Source organism: Atractosteus spatula, chromosome 24 (assembly GCF_055471065.1).
Source record: "Atractosteus spatula isolate fAtrSpa1 chromosome 24, fAtrSpa1.hap1, whole genome shotgun sequence".
Taxonomy (NCBI): Eukaryota; Metazoa; Chordata; class Actinopteri; order Semionotiformes; family Lepisosteidae; genus Atractosteus; species Atractosteus spatula.
Genome location: NC_142729.1, coordinates 3,823,761 through 3,843,785, shown reverse-complemented (window position 1 = coordinate 3,843,785; position 20,025 = coordinate 3,823,761). Strand labels below are relative to the sequence as shown.

General features: G+C 37.3%; 1 protein-coding gene across 1 annotated transcript in view; it reads right to left on the bottom strand.

Moving 5' to 3' along the window:
• LOC148815789 (uncharacterized) overlaps nt 1-20,025 on the bottom strand; it is a 144,204-nt gene that overhangs the window by 54,012 nt on the left and 70,167 nt on the right. The window contains exons 14-15 of the mRNA XM_088904884.1: nt 18,886-18,949; nt 7,859-8,065 (exon numbers count right to left, since the gene is read on the bottom strand). Of these exons, the coding sequence (XP_088761010.1) occupies nt 7,859-8,065; nt 18,886-18,949 (271 nt within the window). The remainder of the gene's footprint in view (nt 1-7,858; nt 8,066-18,885; nt 18,950-20,025) is intronic.

The window sequence follows — 20,025 nt, the reverse complement described above, 5'->3', positions numbered from 1 at the left end:
CATCACTGCAGCTGCAGGAAACGTTTGGTGGAGGTTATTGCTGCTAAAGGAAGTTCTACCAGTTACTTAGTACAAGGGTTCACATACTTTTTCCAGCCTGGACTGTGAATGTTTAAATGATGTGTTCAATATTGACAAGAAGAGCTACAATTGTTTGTGTGTTATTAGTTTAAGCAGATTGTGTTTGTCTAGTATTTTGCTGACCCTGTGCTCTGACCCCAAGCTTCTCTCCCTGTCTGTGTGTCTGTGTCTCATGGAGAGCAAGCTGCCGTATGTGAAAAGACAAATTCTTAATGCAAGAAATTGTATAGGGCTAATAAAGCAACATTATCAGAAATCCAGGTAATTCCAAAGGGTTCACAAACTTTCTTGCAACTGTATATAACATTCAAAATGTAGTAGACAAAAAGATCAAATACATTTGCCAAGAAACAAAATATTGAGGCAGAGACAGGGTTAGAAGTGAATCATCTCTTTAGTGGAGAACAGTACAAAAATGTATGTTATTGGTTATTAACCAATAACATAAAGGTATGATTCATGAATCAATGAAAAAATCAATGGGAAAGGATGTGCTTGTAACAATTTACATGCATTGGTACCTCAATGGTATTTTATTATTTTTAAACAATCTGATGCAGGACTGCACTAATTTGTGAAACTCCCAGTTGGCATAGTGAATCTTAAATGTCCTTTGTCTAACATACAGTAAATATTTTTGCATTAGTCATACTGTAACACTGGCCTAAGGTTCATGTACAATGAGAACAAGTTGTAATGTACTTGTTTTGTTTTAAATTATCTTTTTATAAACAGTAGTGATAAAATGAAGCCTCTGGTCCTTCACTAGGTTCAAACAGAGAGCTTATTTGTGCAATTAAGCAGAAGTGTGACAATTTGACCTCCACCCAAACTTCTGTTCAGTAACAATATATATTCACATATTTTGGGGGGAGTGACTACAAATATAGTCACTATATAGATTGTAAATATTAGGGAATAAAGAATTTACAAATATCATCAGAGAGTTGTACTTCTTCCCAAAGTAGGCACAGACCTGTGCAAAAAAAGGCAGAAGGCTTATAAAAAATGAAAAATTATGAAGTTGTAAAAATGAAGGGACTCTCAAGCAGTGCTCATTAAAACTGCAGGTAGAACTTCAATGCTTATATCATTCACTGCACATCACTCAAGGCCCAGTTATATAAAAGGTAAGGATAAACTTGCCAGTTTATATTATTAACAGTATGTGTGTATAAAATGACTTGTAAATATTCACTTTCACTGATTCTTTAGTGGTCACATTTTGTTGAATTACAAAGAAAAAGTGCACGGATTAAGTGAATATTTTCACTAAAAAATCAAATGCTCCAACTAAACACTTTAATGGGTGGTAATTTAAATATCAGCAAAAACAGCACTTAAGACAAATGAATCAGTGGTGGCAGCGGCCATCTTCTATGCTGTTGTTTGCTGGGGCAGCAGCATCATGACAAGAGATGCAAATAGGCTCAACAAACTCTGTAGGCTCTGTGTTGGAGTTGATCCTTGACCCCATGGAGGTGGTGGCTGAGAGGAGAATGCTGACCAAGCTCACAGCCATCATGAACAACACCTCTCATCCACTTCATGGGACTGTTACTGGGCAGTGGAGCAATTTTAGCAACAGACTGCTCCAGCTATGGTGTTCAAGGGAACGTTTCTGCAGGTCTTTCCTCCCGGCAGCTGTCAGCGTGTATAACGCTGCCCTAGACTAGGACTGTTAGTCCTTCAATTGCTTGTCTATGGACAGCATGTTGCTCTATTGTACTTTTTTGACACTCAATCTGTATAAACCTATGCACATTTTACACATGTTTTATTGTTTTTACGGTGACTGTGATCACCATATTTTGCACACATCTATGTATTTATTTTTATTTATTTATTTTGTATAACTTTTAATCTATTCTGATGTCTGTTTTTGCTTGTCTTGGGCTGGACTGCTGTAACATATCAATTTCCTTTCGGGATCAATAAAGTCTTATCTATCTATGTGTCCTCATACACTGAACATTATTTTTCAGTGCAACTAAAACAGGAAATGGATGGCACCTAATGCTTTCAGTGGTGCAACGGGCCATTAGAGCAACAGCCGAGAATGACAGGCTTCATGCTCTTTGAACTGATGACAGTCATGTTTCTGCCCCACTATACACCACCGAATTATTGTGTTCCATGAATGGCTGATGAATGAATGAAACAGATACAGGAAGAAAGGGACAGATGAGATTCAGAGAGACAGAGACAAGCTCCAGAAGTCCCAGAGGCAGGAGAATTGATTATAGACCAGAGGCCTCTAAGGGGGCCATGGACCCAGACGGGATTGGCCTTTTCAGAATCTGCTGACAACAGATAATTCAGTTTGTGTCAGGCTCTACAAGGGGGAAGTAGAGACACTGGAGACACAGGTCAAGAGAACTAAGATAGGACTGAAAAAGGCAAATCATGAGGGTGACGTAGATTCTTTAGTAGAGCTTTGACTTTCGGTCATGTGGTGATAGAAATGGTGGCATAACTTTTTATAGATAGATAATACTTTATTAATCCCGTAGGGAAATTGATGTGTTACAGCAGTCCAGCCCAAGACAAGCAAAACAGACATCAGAATAGTTATAAAACAAAAGACAACAAAATAAATAAAAATAAATAAATACATAGGTGTGTGCAAAATGTGCTGATCATAGTCACTGTAAAAACAATAAAATATGTGCAAAATGTGCATAGGTTTATACAGACTGATTGTCCAAAAAGAACAATGGAGTAAACATGCTGTCCATAGAGGAGCAAATGAAGGGCTAACAGTCCTAGCCTAGGGCAGCGTTATACACCCTGACAGCCGCCGGAAGGAAAGACCTGCGGAAACGTTCCCTTGAACACCATAGCTGGAGTAGTCTATTGCTAAAAGTGCTCCACTGCCCAGTAACAGTCCCATGAAGCGGATGAGAGGTGTTGTTCATGATGGCTGTGAGCTTGGTCAGCATTCTCCTCTCAGCCACCACCTCCAGGGGGTCAAGGCTCAACCCCACCACAGAGCCAGCCTTCTTGATGAGTTTATTGAGCCTATGTGCATCTTTAGTCATGATGCTGCTGCCCCAGCACACAACAGCGTAAAAGATGTCCGCTGCCACCACTGATTCATAAAAAATGTGTAGCAGTGTTCCCCACACACCAAAGGACCTGAGTCTCCTTAGAAAATAGAGTTGGCTCTGACCTTTCTTGTACAGGGTGTCAGTGTTACCAGACCACTCCAGCTTATCATCCAGGTGTACCCCTAAGTACTTGTAGGAATGTACACCCTCTATGTCCTCACCCTGGATGGAAACAGGGTTCAGCGGAGACTTATTCCTTCAAAAGTCAAAGCTCATTTCTTTGGTCTTGCTGGTGTTAAGCTGGAGATGGTTAAGATGACACCACTCCACAAAATTGATAATCAAGCTCCTATATTCCTCCTCCCTCCCCTCTCTAATACACCCCACAATTGCAGAGTCATCTGAAAACTTCTGCAGATGACATGGCTCAGAGTTGTACCTGAAGTCAGAGGTGTAAAAGGTGAACAGGAATGGAGCAAGGACAGTCCCCTGTGGAGCCCCAGTACTGCTAACAATCTGTTCGAACACACAGCTCTGTAGCCGTACATACTGTGGCCTGCAGGTCAGATAGTCTATAATCCAGGACAGCAGGGGAGTGTCCACCTGCGCCGCCCTTAGCTTATCTCTCAGTAAAGGTGGATAGATGGTGTTAAAGGCACTGGAGAAGTCAAAGAACATAACTCTCACAATTCTCCCCGTCTTCTCCAGGTGAGAGTTAGCTCTGTGTAGCAGATAGATGACTGCTTCCTCCACTCCCAGGTGTGACCGGTAGGTGAACTGCAGGGGGTCCAGTGCTGTACTCACCAGGGTTCTGAGGTGGTCCAGTACAAGCCTTTCCAGAGTTTTCATTAGGTGTGATGTAAGTGCCACTGGTCTGTAGTCATTCAAGACTTTAGGGTGCCCCTTTTTGGGTACTGGCACCAGGCAAGATGTCTTCCAGAGCATCGGAACCTTTTCTAATCTCAGGCTGAGGTTGAAGATGTACTGCAGCACTGAACCCAGTTGGTCCGCACAGATCTTTAGCACCCTGGAGCTGACACCGTCAGGACCCGCTGCCTTCCCTGCATGGAGTCTCCTCAACTCCCTTCTGACCTGGTTAGCTGTGATGGATAGGCCGGGGAGGGCAGGGGAAGATGGAGTAGGAGTAGGAGGGATCACATGATGGGGTGACTGAGGACATGAAGAGGGTGTCTAGGGTAAAGGCCTGTGAGGTGAATGGACAGTGGACCCTTTATCGAATCTGTTGAAGAAAAGATTCAGCTCATTGGCCCTCTCCAGGCCTCCCTCACTCTGTTGGCCGCCGGACAACTTGTATCTGGAGATCTTCCTCATGCCATTCCACACTTCTCTCACATTGCTCTCCCTCAGCCTGTCCTCCATTTTCCTCCTATAAGCCACCTTGCTCTCCCTAACTCTCACCTTCAGCTCTTTCTGTGCTCGCTTCAGCTCCTCCTTGTCACCTGCCTGGAAAGTCCTCTTTTTCCTATTTAGGATGGCCTTCAGATCACTGGTGACCCAGGGTTTATTTTTGGAGAAGCAGCGCACTTTCCTGGTGGGCACTGCACTGTCAACACAGAAGTTTATGTAGTCAGTGATGCAGTGGGTAAGACCATCAATGTCATCTCCATTCGGCTCACAGAGTATCTCCCAGTCTGTTGTTTCAAAACAGTCCATCAGTGCATCATTAGCCTCAGCTGACCATCTCCTCACTGTCCTGGTGGTTACTGGTTGCTGTAGTACAAGAGGCTTGTACAGAGATAGGAGGTGAACAAGGTTGTGGTCAGATCTGCCAAGGTGGGGGGAGTGATGTGGAGCTGTAGGCCTTCTTGACATTAGCATACAGCAAGTCCAAAGTCTTGTTATCTCTAGTAGAGCATTTAACAAACTGACTAAAAGTAGGCAGGGTAGAGGAGAGCGAAACATGATTAAAATCGCCAGTTATCAAGAACATGGCTTGTGGGTGACGAGTCTGTAGTCCAGCTGTAACAGTGTGTATGACGTCACACGCTGAGGCAGCGTCGGCAGAGGGTGGGACGTATACCAACACAACAATAACCTGCGAGAACTCCCTAGGTAGGTAATATGGCCGCAGGCTAACTGCTAGAAGCTCAATGTCCGGGGTGCAGAGCTGTTCTTTTACAGTTATATGATTACAGGATATATATTTTTCTCCCAGTCATAGAGAGTAAAACCCCAAGAAATTCAACTTAATGTTAAAAACCTAACCAATTTTACAATCCAAATATGAGTGGGGCAAAGTTTATAAAAGGTCTATCTAAACAAAAACCACAAGAATCTCCCAAAGTGAGAAGAGATGACGATGACCACTGCTCACCGGACAGAAAACTTTTCAACATTGAAAATGTGAGAAACCTTAAGGGTGATTAACACTGTCAGGAAAGAAATAAATTATCTAAAAACAGAGATGAAGAAGGAACTCTTCAGTATCCTGACTGGCTGCATCACTGCCTGGTACGGGAACTGCTCCGCACGGGATCGCAGAGTACTGTGGAGGGTGGTGAAGTCAGCGAAGCTCATTACCGGCTGTGAGCTACCAAACATCCAGGACATCTACTCAGCTAGATGTCTTAAGAAGTCCAGGTCCATTCTCAAGGACCCCAGTCATCCCAGTCACAAACTGTTTTCTTTCGTCGGGTAAACGGTATGGAAGCATTCAGTCAAAGACTAACAGATTACGGAACAGCTTCTACCTCCAGGCAATAATACTGCTAAATAGCCAAGCTGCAGTTCCTTCAGCAAATCACCAGTAATGGCTACATGGACATACAATTTTCATTGTATTCGCCATACTACACTACTTAGACATAATGTATTGCATACACCCTGGACACAGCTCTATTTATATTGAGCTTTTTCTGAGTTTATTTTATTCAATTTCTATTGCACTAGTATGTATTATTATGTAACCTTATTTTGTAACTTTAATTTTGTGATTTTTACCCCCTGGTGATCTCACAGAAAAGACATTTCATTGCCAGCAACTACTGCTGCACGCTGTATTGTTGTGCATTTGATAAATGAACTTTGATTGAACTAGAGGAGTTCAAAGATTAATTCAAAAGAGACATTAAAGCAGAGCTGAACAATCTAAAACTTGAAACAAACCAGAATCTGCAAAACACCATTAGTGAAATACAGAACCTAGGCACTAGGATAACAGAGAGGGAAAAACGTATTCCGGGGCTTAAAATAGCAAATGTTGACTTGAGGGATCCCCTGCTCCATGCACTGATGCAACAGAAAACAACGCAGGCCAAACTAATCGACCTTGAGAGGAGATCTCGACGAAATAACATTCGCATCTACAGTATCAAAGAAGACTCGGAGGTAGCCTTGAAATACTGATGCAGGCATTCAAAACGAACAGGGTACGCTGCGGAAAAACACGGTGGACGTGTTGCATCAAAACGCAGTATGACGTGTTATGACGCAGTATAACGTGTAATTTGGCATCATACCATATGCAAATTAGATTATGTTAATAGTATCCGGAATCACCTTGTAAAACTGCCAGGAGGAGCTAATAAAGCTTAACCTCTCATGTTCAGCCTTTGAGCTTTTAAATTTAAACTGTGTATTACAGCATGTTAATCATCAGTCATTAAAAAGTTGGTATATTTTATGAAAGCAAGATTGCTCAGTTGGGCAAAAGCCCACAACCTACCTTTATCATAAATATTTTAATTATGCAGAAATATTCAATGCATCAAAGTCTTTACCGAAGATATTACTAATTTATTAGTAATTACTATTTTACTTATTTTTTCATTAACAAAAAGTAACACCACAGCATTTCGTTGATCCGATCACGCATTCGTCTCCAATCATACACAGTAAGTCAAAGCCACAAGTAACTAACAAGGACAGAAAATTAGCTAGCCAATATGATAAAGGAATAAATGACTTGTTTTTTGTTTATTTCTTTAGCACATTTATTTGAACATTTCCATCGATTGTACAAGCACTGAAAAACTGTCCAATCCCTAGTTCGTCAGGCATTTTCTTTTACTATAACAGACATAAAAACTCCCTTGCTTTTAACCGAGCAGTTCATAATTTCTAAGAATGAAAATGATTTAAACTATGCGCCACTTATCATTCAATGAGAGCTCAAAATATCACAAGGGTCCTCAAGAGTGCAACAAAGACAGCAGAAAAAGATATCAGATACATGAGAATCCAAGCTTTTGATCTACGCTAAGAAGTAGTCTTTAAAATTTCTTTATCACACAGTGAAGTTAAAATTCCAGGGTGTGCATATATTATATACTAGATTCCATATGTGATACTAGATCTTGTTTATATTAAAGTTATATCACTGGCCTAGCCTCAGGACAGCATTGCTAGAGTCTTTGCGTAAGCTGCACTTTAATTTTATAAACGCAACACGCGGGGTAATGGGTACTCTTTATTATACTCTCTATTATATTGTAGCAAATTCACCTTGCGCTGTGGCTGAAGAGAAATATAAATAATGTCAATATATATTGTTAAGTGTTTTTGTATTTGAACTACAGTACATGAATATAATTATATGGTTATTAATTTCTTTAGATATGCGATTCCATATTATATTCCCTATTAATCAAATTCTAAAAGTATGGTTTTGTTTTCCCCCGATAACGAGCGTATTGGCAGAAAAGGTTAAAACATATCTTTTCACAAAGTATATAAACTTAAGAAACAATACAATAGTTATTTCTTACCTTAAAGGTTTCAAAAATCTCTGTGAACGTGTGAAGTATTTCAATCTTCCCACCAAATCTGATAAGACCGATAACATGATGAAAATTATAAGCCATACTCCTATTGGCAAAGGCATGACACATCTGTTTAATTGCATCAATCCTTTTCATTTTTATGTGATCATCATAACATTCACTGGCCATTGAAGAACTTGAATCCATGAGTACCTACAACAAAAAAATATTGCATGTGTATATTTACCAGTGATTATTTAAGTTTAGCAGTAATAATGAAAACATGCCATGTCAATGTCATTCATATTATTTAGTCAAGCTCTATTGTACCCACACCTTAATTGATTCCTTAGAAAACCTTATGTAAGTTTCATATGGTTCAGATTGGATGGTGAAATTAAACTGTGGACTTGATATTTACAATAAAATATTTTGTGATGTGTATTTTGATGTACAGATCCAGCCATTCAGAATGTACGCAGGATAATGCAACACATTGCACTGTGCGCACTGCAGTACACTTCCCTTTTTTAGAAATACTCAGTTGTGAGACTGTAATACTTTGTAAAACCGTCAGTTAGAGCAGTGAATGCTTAACATGGTGTGTGGAAGCATCTGGGCTGTCACCAGAAAACATCTGGTTTTGAATCCCCAGTCACTGCTGAGCACAATCTTTTTCCAATTATGGAATTTAAGTTGTGTACTGTTTAGACTATAATTAATTTCAAATTGTGTATTACAGTATGTTAAATATTAAATTAATTTAAAAAGCAAGGTGTGCCTCTTTCAGGATTACGTCCACAATGAGAACATCTATATTTTGAAAGGCAAATTTCAGCAATGAGTAATCAGAAAACAATTTAATTTTAAATTTTGATTATGAAAAAATCTATCTCACACATACTGTACTGTAGTACACACCAGTATTCCATTTCTCCCTCAACATTTTAAGCATCAAAGTCTTTAACTAACGTGAAATAACATGTGGTTATTTGGGAAATGTTTTTACTTGCTCGTTGCTCCCTCTGATCATGTTACTGGACGTTTATACAGTATACAGTACTTTGTGAGAAAAGTGGTAGTTTTAAGCTTTTCTGTGAATATGCTCAATACCAGAGTAAACAAGCATACTTTAAGAATTTGATTAATAGGGAATATAATATGTAATCGTGTATCTAAAGAAATGAATAACAATATAATTATATTCATGTATTGCAACACAAACAGTAGTATATACTGTACGCATACAATGCCTATTGATATGTGTACGGCTGTTTCACCACTTGTCATGTGACTGTGCGAGTAGCGTGATGGTTTAAGTTCCTGATTGATAAGCGAGAGGTCGGCTGTTCATATCCAGCTACCGCCACAAATTTTCTTTTAACAAACATTTATTTGAAAATAAAATAGCAATATTATGGACAATTAATTGACTTTTTTATATTTTCTAAATATCACAACATGTAAGAATCTAAGTCATTTTTTAATAACAACGAATACTCACCGTCTTTCCCTCTGAATCGCTCCAGAAGCATTAACCAGTATCGTGTGGGGATCCCTTTAGATCTCCCTTCAGATTTAAAAGGTTATTAATAATATCTTCGGTGTCGCATATTCCCAGTTTAACTGATCTTTTGCTACCTACGCATGCTTACACAGCTCCCTGGGTAAACTATCATACTTGACTATTACTATTATCAACAAATTGTAAATACGACGTTTACATTGGCATTTTAAATTTTTCATTTGAGTGTATGGAAAAGTGTCAGCTGTCAATGAGAGCAGACCCCCCCCCTTTTAGGCAGTGCAAAAGTCTTTGCTAAAATGTATTTAAAAATAAAAACGATTACAATTGGCACGCCTGTAGCTTTTTCACGAAACCTCCTAGAGTGACAAAAACACAGAAAGCCTCCAAACCAAATGCACTTTGAAGACCACGACTTGTGAAAACGTTCACAGCCTCCACAGAAAACTATCAGAAAACTAATTCTCTGTTTTTAAACCTCCAGTTTTTCATTGATGCGGAATTACGCATTAACTGGAACCCGGGGGGTGCTGTGTACACATGTTCACAACACAAGAAATACTGCCCCCCCTCCAAAAACCCTTTTTTGGGGGGGCTGACAGTAGTACTTCTCGTGTTAAGAAAGTTAGTTGTTAGCATAAACTATTAGTAAGAGTGTAGCGGCAATGCTTGTTAATAAGACAGAATTAAGTGTTGCTGTGCTTTCCCAAATGAGGCCCCATCTCTCTCTTCATCTCTGTGGTGCAGGCAACACAGAGCTCCAAGACTATTCTGAAAGGGGGAATTCTAAAGACTTTTCTAAGGAGAATTCTAAAGGAGAATTCCAGGGCAGGACGGCCCAGGAGCAGAAGGCTCCCAAGGGCAGGACATTCTCGCAGCGCGCCTCCTGACCATCCTGAGACTCAGCCCGGACAACCACGGAACGGCCCGTGTGTCCGAGTGCCAGAACTTTCCTCTGTTCTAAGAGTCGAAAGCGGAGTAACCAGAGGATCCACCCGAGGTTAGCATCAGCAGCGCACCGTCGCAAGCCGCACAGCACAGCCTGGCACGGAGCCAGAGAGCCCGCAGGAGATCTGAATCCCCAGAGATGGATGAGTATTCAACTTCAATGCATTACAGCTCTAGAATTCAATTGTTATCCCAACCAGTTGATATTAATTTAATTCCTAAGAGTTATGTACTTGTTTTGAGTATCCAATGTAGAAGTTATAACCAAGTTCATTTACGAAATGGTCTAAATGAATGATATACTGAATGTATGTCCTCTCGATATATGTAACTCTTCGTGACTGAATGAATATATACCTTTTGTATTCTGATAACCCTCACGATAAGATCTGTTAGGTTTACATGCATATTCTATGTATTAATAAATGTATTCTTGTGTATTAGTACCTGTGTGTGTGCGTTGTTTGAGTTATACCGCATGGTTGGATTCTAAAACCATTAAAAGAATAATTTTGTGATTTACGGCTACAATTAATAATTGTCCCCATAAATGCCCAAACCCTACAGAACTGGTGCCTCGTGAAAGCACACTACAAGAGGCTCTGGTGAAATTTCTCTGTGAACTGAAGAGTTAAAGTGTAAAGTTTCTCCTCTTTTTAACAGGAAGAGACGTGGTGCTTTAAACAAGAGAGTGTGGCCTCATGTAGGTTATTGCTGGGAAGAGAGGGAGAGAGTTGCATACTGTAGGTGTTTGCATAGGCACAACAAGTGCAGCTGATAAGTATCTCCTACTGCAGCTATGCCTACTAAACACCCTGCAAAGATGCCATCCTGTAATGAACCTATTCTTTTAGAATAGGTCCACCCAGCACTAAAATTCAGAACAGCATGTAGCATTAAAGGTGTTGGAGTCTTGATGAATCCCTCCCAGTGAAAAATGGTCCAACACCAGTCTCAGTCCAAGGTAATTGTGGAGTGCTCCCATATACATTTAAATGTCGGGGTACTCCTTTGCAATTATGCTTCAGTTCTGTACCAAGTGCAACACTTTTTGACAGAGAAAGCCACCAGGTGCTGCTATAACAGACATGCAATAGCTTTTAATAAGGCAAACATTAACTATTCTATGACACCCAATGTCATAGAGGACTAGAGCCTTACTTTTTAATAGAATGGTTCCCAAAAACACAGGACCCTTCAATTGGGTGAACAACAATAGTATCAATGACAATGAAAGGACAGAGTATTCAAACCCACCGTGTTTGTTTTCCACAGCAAATATATACATACAGAGAAAATTCTGGATTTATTATGCAGTAGTCTTCTCTTTCACTTGGCATTTCAACTAAAATAAAATGCATTCACTACAAAAGGGATAACGTACATTTCCTTTTGTGAATGAAAAGACTTTAGGATAAAGACTTCACAATAGAAGAAAATGAGAAATTTACATAATAAGAGCAAGTAAATATCTCTGCACTCTACTATAGTAAAGACTACATAATCCAATAGTATCCCTCCATCAACCCAATTCAACAGACACAAGGCAGGGTTTAACCTGGAGAGGATACCAGTCCATCCAAAGGCACTCACAGACACACACATTCTCATATTGGACAATTTTCCAGTGTGTTTTTGGCAATACCAGTATGTATTTGGACTGGGGGAGGAAACTTACACAAACATGGGGAGAACATCCAAACTGTATGCAGATAGACCCCCAGGTGCAGAATTGAACCCACGGCCCCATTGCAGCAAGGCAGCAATACTAACCACTGCACCACCCCTAATCCATTATTATCTAATTATCCAACCTTTTCCTGCATGTGATTGATAGCAGCTTTCACAGAGATAAATAACACTAAGTATTTTTTAAATTACTTCTGTTTCAGATCAGCCCAATGAAAAATCCAAGCTGAACTTCTAAGAAGGTGTTCACTTTATTTAAATCGAATTAATTCCAACAGAAAACTGTTTGAGATCTAAATACTATATGTGTAAAAACTAAAGGTCCTGTTAGCAGGATTGCTCACATAAAAGTGCTTTGCAGATCATTCTAGCAGTAAACAACAACCAAGTTTACCCATACAACCCAAAGCAGTCACTAAAAAGATAAACATGTTCTTGGTTTTCCAAATGCTACTCAGCTGGCAATGTTTTTCACAGGTGAAAACCAATGACACGAAATGTGCTCTCTCTCAAGACACCTTAGGCTTGAACAAAGAAAATCTCCCTCCTTTTTAAGTTTGGGCCACACTAACTGCTATTACATCTGATAACGATATTCACATGGAATCAACAACACACTGTTGCTGTTCCTGAGATGCTAATTGTAGCAATAGGTATGGAGTATAAGGTCTGTAAAGGTGTGGTGCAGTTTACTGTATATACTGAACCTGAATTAAACCAACTGAAGGAAAAAAAGGCACTGCACCACAATGCTTGCCAGCTACAGTACTATACAGTATATACAGATATTACTTTATGCCTATACCCATTATAGCTATACATCATCTTCAAGAGGTGAGAAAGTTCAGGGCAGTGCAACACTGGGACTTGGCAGAATTGATCTGTAATAGTCTGGAAAGCAGCAGGGTACTGATCCATCCTCTAATCTGTGTCTGAGTTATCTTTTGTAGCGAGTTCAATGACAGGGGCCCAGTGGTGGTGATGTAATTAATACATCTTTAATAACCAGTGAACTCCAGGAAACAATGTCCTTTTTGAACTTTGGTGGACAGTGGCTTCTTGAAATGTTAAGCATCATCAGGGCTTAAGGTAGAGACAACCACCTGAGATTCCCCTGTGAGGTGGGGTCTTGCCCAAAGAGATTCACAGATCAAGAGAAATGCTTCAGGGAAGTCTTCTAGATCCACTGAGAGATGATCAACCCTGCTTATGCTTTGCTCTCACACCCAGGCTGCTTGCCATTTCTACTGAGCTGTGTATTTCCAGCATTCTGCAATTCACTTCCAGTGTCACACCCCAGGAGTTATCAGGTTACCTACAGGTAACCCTTTCTCATGTCATCATGTTTTTGAACATTCATGAAAAAGTTGCAAGCTGTGGATATGTGACCTAATAACATCCATATGGCTTTATTTATGGGTTGCAATTTAAAAAAAGTAAAAAACCACACTCAAAATGCAAGAGTGCCTTTAGTGCTTTCTGGCAAGAGGAGACACCCAAATTAATAATGTAACAAAACCAACTAAAATAACAAGCTTATAAACTAAACACTAAAATTAAAACTTGTAATTTTCTATGGTTCAACGCAGTGTGTTTCTCTCTGTTATTGTGTTTTTTTTCACTTAACATGATGGTGTGTTCTTGAAGAGGTTGGTAGAAAAAGTTAAAGAATAATACAGATGGAGGTGCAGCGTTATTGAGTTAAGGAGAGCTGACAAGCATTTATTTATTAAACATTGATTACAAATTTATTTTTTTTATTTCACAAAATGCCCTTGAAAAGGTGTCCTCATACCCATAAAAATTAAGATAAAAAAATTTGAATCTGGCCATGAGAACTGCTTGCATTTGTACTATATGGAATTCCCTTTGTTATGGAACAATTAATGTATTCAGTTGGAATTAGCAAGCTAATTCCAACAAAGCAAGCTCTCATAATGAGAATAAACAGCCATATGAGGATAGTAAATTAATTATATAAAAACCTATGTAATCTATCTACTTCCTTTTCTTATTACAATGGAATATTTCCACCCTTTTGTAACAGATAAGATCTCTTACAATTGCTGTTAAAAGCCACACCTTCATGTATATTGCAAGCAGAATATCTTTCCCCGAACTGATAATAGCGTTGATTGATGTGGTATTGATGGATATCTATAAATATTGAGAACAAGTGACCATGCAAATTTTACCAAGCAAAGCGAAATATACTGTAGTATAAACTGAGTTGCTTTCCTTTTAGGATAACGACCAGAGTCCCTTATCATTAAATGGGATTTCTAACCACTACCAATTCTGAATACTGTAAGTTTTTACTAGAACCTATTAGTCCTACTGTACCAATTTAGAAAAGCACATATTCAGTTTGGGAAATTTGGTTTCAAAAGTCCTCATATCAACAATGCCTATACTGTTGTCCTCTACAGTATGTTAATCTATCATTCTGTCCATCAAAAACCTGTTTATATTTGACCTTTCAGAACAATTGTCTGTTTTCTTCCTAGCACAATTTATGAGCACTCTGTAATTAAATTAATTCTCATTACATTATCATTCTCACTGTGCATAACAAGGAAGATTAATAAACATAAGGTTGTTTAATGACAATCTATTGTATATCTCATGGCTAAATAGTCAAGTCTAGCCAAAAGACAAAACATCAACTTTATTTAAACTTCAATGAAAGTATTAATGGTTTTTAATTACCATACTTTTAAACATAAAGCAAGCTTCATTAGCAGATGAAATACTAAAACAAAAGCTCTGTTTCCAACTTTCAATGAAATTCACTGCCTGACTGAGGGACCTTATGGAGATGGGTGCATTTATTCTGAAATCATGTAAACCAATATTGTTACACACAGACAGAAGCCACTAAACTAATCGTTATTTTTGTGCACCCGAATTAAATTAGTTTTGACAAGCAAAAGGCTTGGAATACTTATGCAATCTTGACTTTCCCATTTTTTCTTTTCTGTTAACTACCTACAGTATTTACATCTATCTTTTTATTTTTTGCTTTGAATGTATGGAGTAAGTTGTGTATGTAAAAATATTAATTGCTACTTCAAAGCCATGATTGCAAGCTTTAAAGTACCATAATGTGAAAACAAGGTCTGAATAATTTTGTAAGAAACTATATGATTTGTTAGCGTTATCAACTTTGGCTAAATTAATTTCAGTCTTGTGAAATGAATAATGGAATAGATGAAAGGTGAACGCTGTTCTGTATTCTCATGTTGCAGTGGTTCATCAGTATCTTTTATTCTAAATTTTTATGTACATAAGAGGTGGTAAAAAAGAGGTGGCTATTTGGCTCACTTTGTAGTTAGTAGTTACTTAAAATACAAGATTCTCATACATTTCTAGTGCCCTTAACACACTATATACTATATATAAAAAAAAACATTTTTAGACTCACTGATTTAATTCACTCTTGACAAATTTGCTTGTTATAGCAATGCTCACATTGGCTTAATATGGAATGTATGGTCTAAATGTGATGTATTCTTTGATTAAATAGACTGTACAATAAAACTGTGGGATAAAGCACAATAGCAATGATTTTTTTATAGCAAACCTTACTGTGAAGCTTTTGTATAGACACTGACTATAGAAAATGCAAAATGACCATATTCTTGTTGCCTTAGATACAAGCCATTCACAATACCTCACATTTAAAATTCTTTACTTGATACAGTAATAAGTCTTTTTCTGGGGTTTGTCTATGCTTATGCATATGAATCATTTGGTTACAATAACATGGATATCAGGAGTGCTTTAGTGTCTTATGAATTATATCCCTTTTCACATTTCTTCCTTTTCTTCCTTTCATTCTATATATACTGTATGTGTAATATTTCTTCATCACAGAGAAAGAGAGAATGTCTTTCATCCATTCACATGACATGCCAATAGCAACAGGAAACTATGAAATTCCATATTGCCATCTTTTGGAAAACCTCCCAATTATCTCAAATGCAAGTGTGTCATCCTTCAGGGAAAAAGTCTGCCAACTCCCCTTTGTGTCAGCCTTCAGTTTGGCAAAGTGCCAGCATTCCAGCTGAATAGTATATGATTTGACAGAACTTTTAACACCCAACGATTTAAAATGGCAGCCATTTCTAGCCTCATTTCCATTGCTTTCCAACAGGCCACTCATCTTTAGGCAGGTAATAACACCAGAGCCTGCTGACATAAAAAGTATTGTTTTCTTAAAGTGGGGAATCCCCCCAGTGTCTTGCAGCTTTCACCAGAGCCTCTTACTAATAGTTTATGCTAACACCTAACTTTCTTAACGTGAGAAGTACTACTGTAAACAAAAAAAAAGGGCACCTCTAATGTCAGGTGTAAGCGTTAAATATATTTAGATCTTTGAATTAATATCGTTATTGATTTCTTTAGCATCACAACATTGTGCAATAATGCTCTTCTTGTGTCTAATTTTTAATTAAGCAGGATTTGAGCTACAGACCATAAAAACCACGCTTTTTGCCTACGCTCGAATATTCTTCTGTCCATGTCTTTGGAAGGGAAACACAGAAAGCCTTCAAACCAAATGCATTTTAAAGACCATGACTTGTGAAAATGTTCACAGCCTCCACATAAAACTATAAGTGAGCTAATTCTCCTGATTTTTTCCTGCATTAAAGTTTAACCCATCCAGAGCGCTCTACATTACAAACTCCAAGCGTTTCACCCTCACACATGAAGAAGGATTCACAGCCAAAACGTAGCAGTGTTGTATTACAGTAAATGTTTATATTATTATATTTATTTTTTTATTTCTTTTTTAAAAATTAAAAAAAATAATTTGCCAAGCCTAAGAGGGGAGGGGGGGGGTCTGCTCTCAATGATAGCTGACACTCCTCCATACACTCAAGTGAAAAATTAATAACGCCAATGTAAACGTCGTATTTACAATTTGTTGATAATAAAATGTTAAGTTCTCTAAAGCTTTCTCAGTCAAGTATGATACTTTACCCAGGGAGCATGCGTAGGCAGCAAAAGATCAGCTAAACTGGGAAGATGCGACACCAAAGATATTATTAATAACCTTTTAAATCTGAAGGGAGATCTAAAGGGATCTTAATACCCTTAATACCCTTTATTAATAGGGATCACGTGAATTTGCACCCTACCGCTGTGTACATACGGTACGAACATGTTGTGATATTTAGAAATATCAAAAATGTCAATATAATGCCAATAATTTTAGCTATTTTAGATTTTCAAAGAAATTTGTATTTGTTAAAAGAAAACTGACAGCAACACCTGGGTTTGAGCACTCAACCTCAGGATTAGAAGTCACTCACTTAATCGATCACACCACCGAGGCAGTCATGTGGTACGTACATCTCAATGGAAAGTCTTATACTACTGTTTGTGCTACAGTACATGAATATAGTTATACCGTTATTAATTTCTTAAGATACGCGAATCCATATTATATTCCCTATTAATCAAATTCTAAAAGTATGCTTTTAAATGTACAGTGACATGGTCAGAAGGAGCAAGGAGCATGTAAAAACGTTTCCAAAATAACCACATGTAAGACTTTGATGCTTAAAATGTTTAGGGAGAAATGGAATACTGGTGTGTATTTTTTCTTTAAAATACCAAGACCAGCCATATACAGTACAGTTTACATACAGTAATATGTTTATGTTCCTAAATCAATATCTTTTATGAGCATGTGAAAGGCATGGTGAATCGGAGATTCTCAAGAATTACTTTGCATGATTGGAAACAAATGCGTGATTGGATCAACGAAATGCTGTGGTGTTACTTTTTGTTAATGAAAAAATAAAGTATTTTTGTTTACAAAGACGGTCAATGAAAAAATAGTCTTTTCATTTACAAAGGCGGTTACAAAGAATGTGGACCAGGGTAACACTTTGAGTTTACAGCTTGTCCAAGGTCATTAATTATTAATTCTATTAGTAATATCTTCAGTAAAGACTTTGATGGCGACAACTCAAACGCTCCACCTGGCGGAAATTCCGGATACTATTATTTTACTTGCGGTATCATGCGGTACTATGTGGGATTATATACAGTATTATACAGTAACCCATGTGATAGTGCGACAAGTGCTGCTTGTTTTGAATGGCTGCATCTATATGCCTTGGTGTGCCATATCTGGATCTGATATGCAGGTATGAAATACAGTAGGGTTAATAACATTTGTTTTAAAAGGTTTAAGATTTGTCTTGAAATCTGTTGTAACTGTTAATACAATGGCAATTCTAATATTAATTGGCTCATGTTGCAATTGTTACACATGTGTGTTATACCAGTGATGTGGTTGTTGGGGTTTCTTACAGATTCAATCTTAGAGTTTTCACATTAAAATAAATATGCATGTGTTTGATGTAAGTGGTTTTACAATAAATATAATAAGCTTTTTTTTATTGGTTTGTCATATATACTGTTAATTCACACTGTAAGTCTATATACTGAAATGAGGAAAAAAAATCATGCATAAGACTTTTTTCTCCCAATCAGAATTTTTAAGTTGAAGCAATTTCTCACAACTTGCAGTGACGTTCTAAATGTAACAGAATGTAATGTAGTTTTAAAACATTGGCCATGTGAATCAAACAAAACAAAGACTTTAAGCCCCAACGTGTCACTGGGGTTACGCAAATCACATGAAGTCATATTTACAGATACTGTATACTAAAACATTGCTTATAAGTCAATGAACTGCAGTGTGATTGGTATACCATATAAATATATGAAGATGATCAATTTTAATCAACGGAGTTCAGATCTTTTCTCTCTGTCATTACTGAGATCAGCAGTTTTATATGTCTAATTCAATTCACACAATCCTTAATAAGCAAGAAATCCATTTATACTTTACCAGTATTGCTTCTACAGGAGATCGAGAGGCCTTGATAGATTGGTCAATTCTTTTATCTTCAGTGCTGCAACAAAAAGAAACATAGCTATGCCTCATCTGGATTAAAATACAAATTATATAAAATATTTAACAAATGCACAAAAAATAAATATGAAGAAACAAGAAACAAAATATTTAAGTGTTGAAATGTTAAAAAATATGCCTTCAAAATGATATTTACTTTGTGTTCTTTGTGTTTTGTATTCCACATAAGCGAAACAAATATACAAATGGTTGTATAGAAATTTGTGCTATGAGAATTATTGTAAACGTTGTTTAATGTGAAATATAATCATTATTAAAATAATATGGTTGATAATGGTTGGTGTTAAATTATAGAAATTTTACCATGAATATACTGTATAACATATATATATATAGCAAATTATAGAGAGAGCCAGAGGAGGGTTGTTCTGTAAGATGGCTGGTACTTTACAGTTCATACTGTATATAGTGATATAGCAGTTGTGGTGCAAATCTAAAATAATTCATATTTTCATTTTAAAAAATCATACTAAACTTTCTTTCTTAGTAACAAGCATTAAAAACTGTAGTGAAGCACATGTAGCACATGTAGAAAAACAAGATGTAACTTTATTGTCTATTCAAAAGGGTGGAAATATGTCTTTAGTATAACCATGCAAAACAACAAAAAACACCACTCAACATAAAATAAATACACATTAAAACAAACAATAGTTCTAGACATCCAGCAATACAAATAACACTACTATTAAACAAAATCCAATAGCTGCATACAGGAAAGTCATTTAGTTGTATTGTATATACTGCACAGGGAACAAAGAATTTCTTGTATACAGTATATTTTTCTTGGGCACAGGCATTTTTCCTGTCTTTTAGGGGATGGATCTAAGACTGAATATTTGAAAAAAATATGGTTTATAAAAATTAGCAGTAATGTAATAATAATAATAACAACAACAACAATAATAATTATTATTATTTATTAATATTATTATTGTTGTTGTTGTTATTACCCAGTTATGATGGGTATAAGACTTTTATATTTTCTTTCATTATTAATGTATTTTGCACTTTATTGGGAAATTAACAATATTAATATTATTCAGTTTGTATACA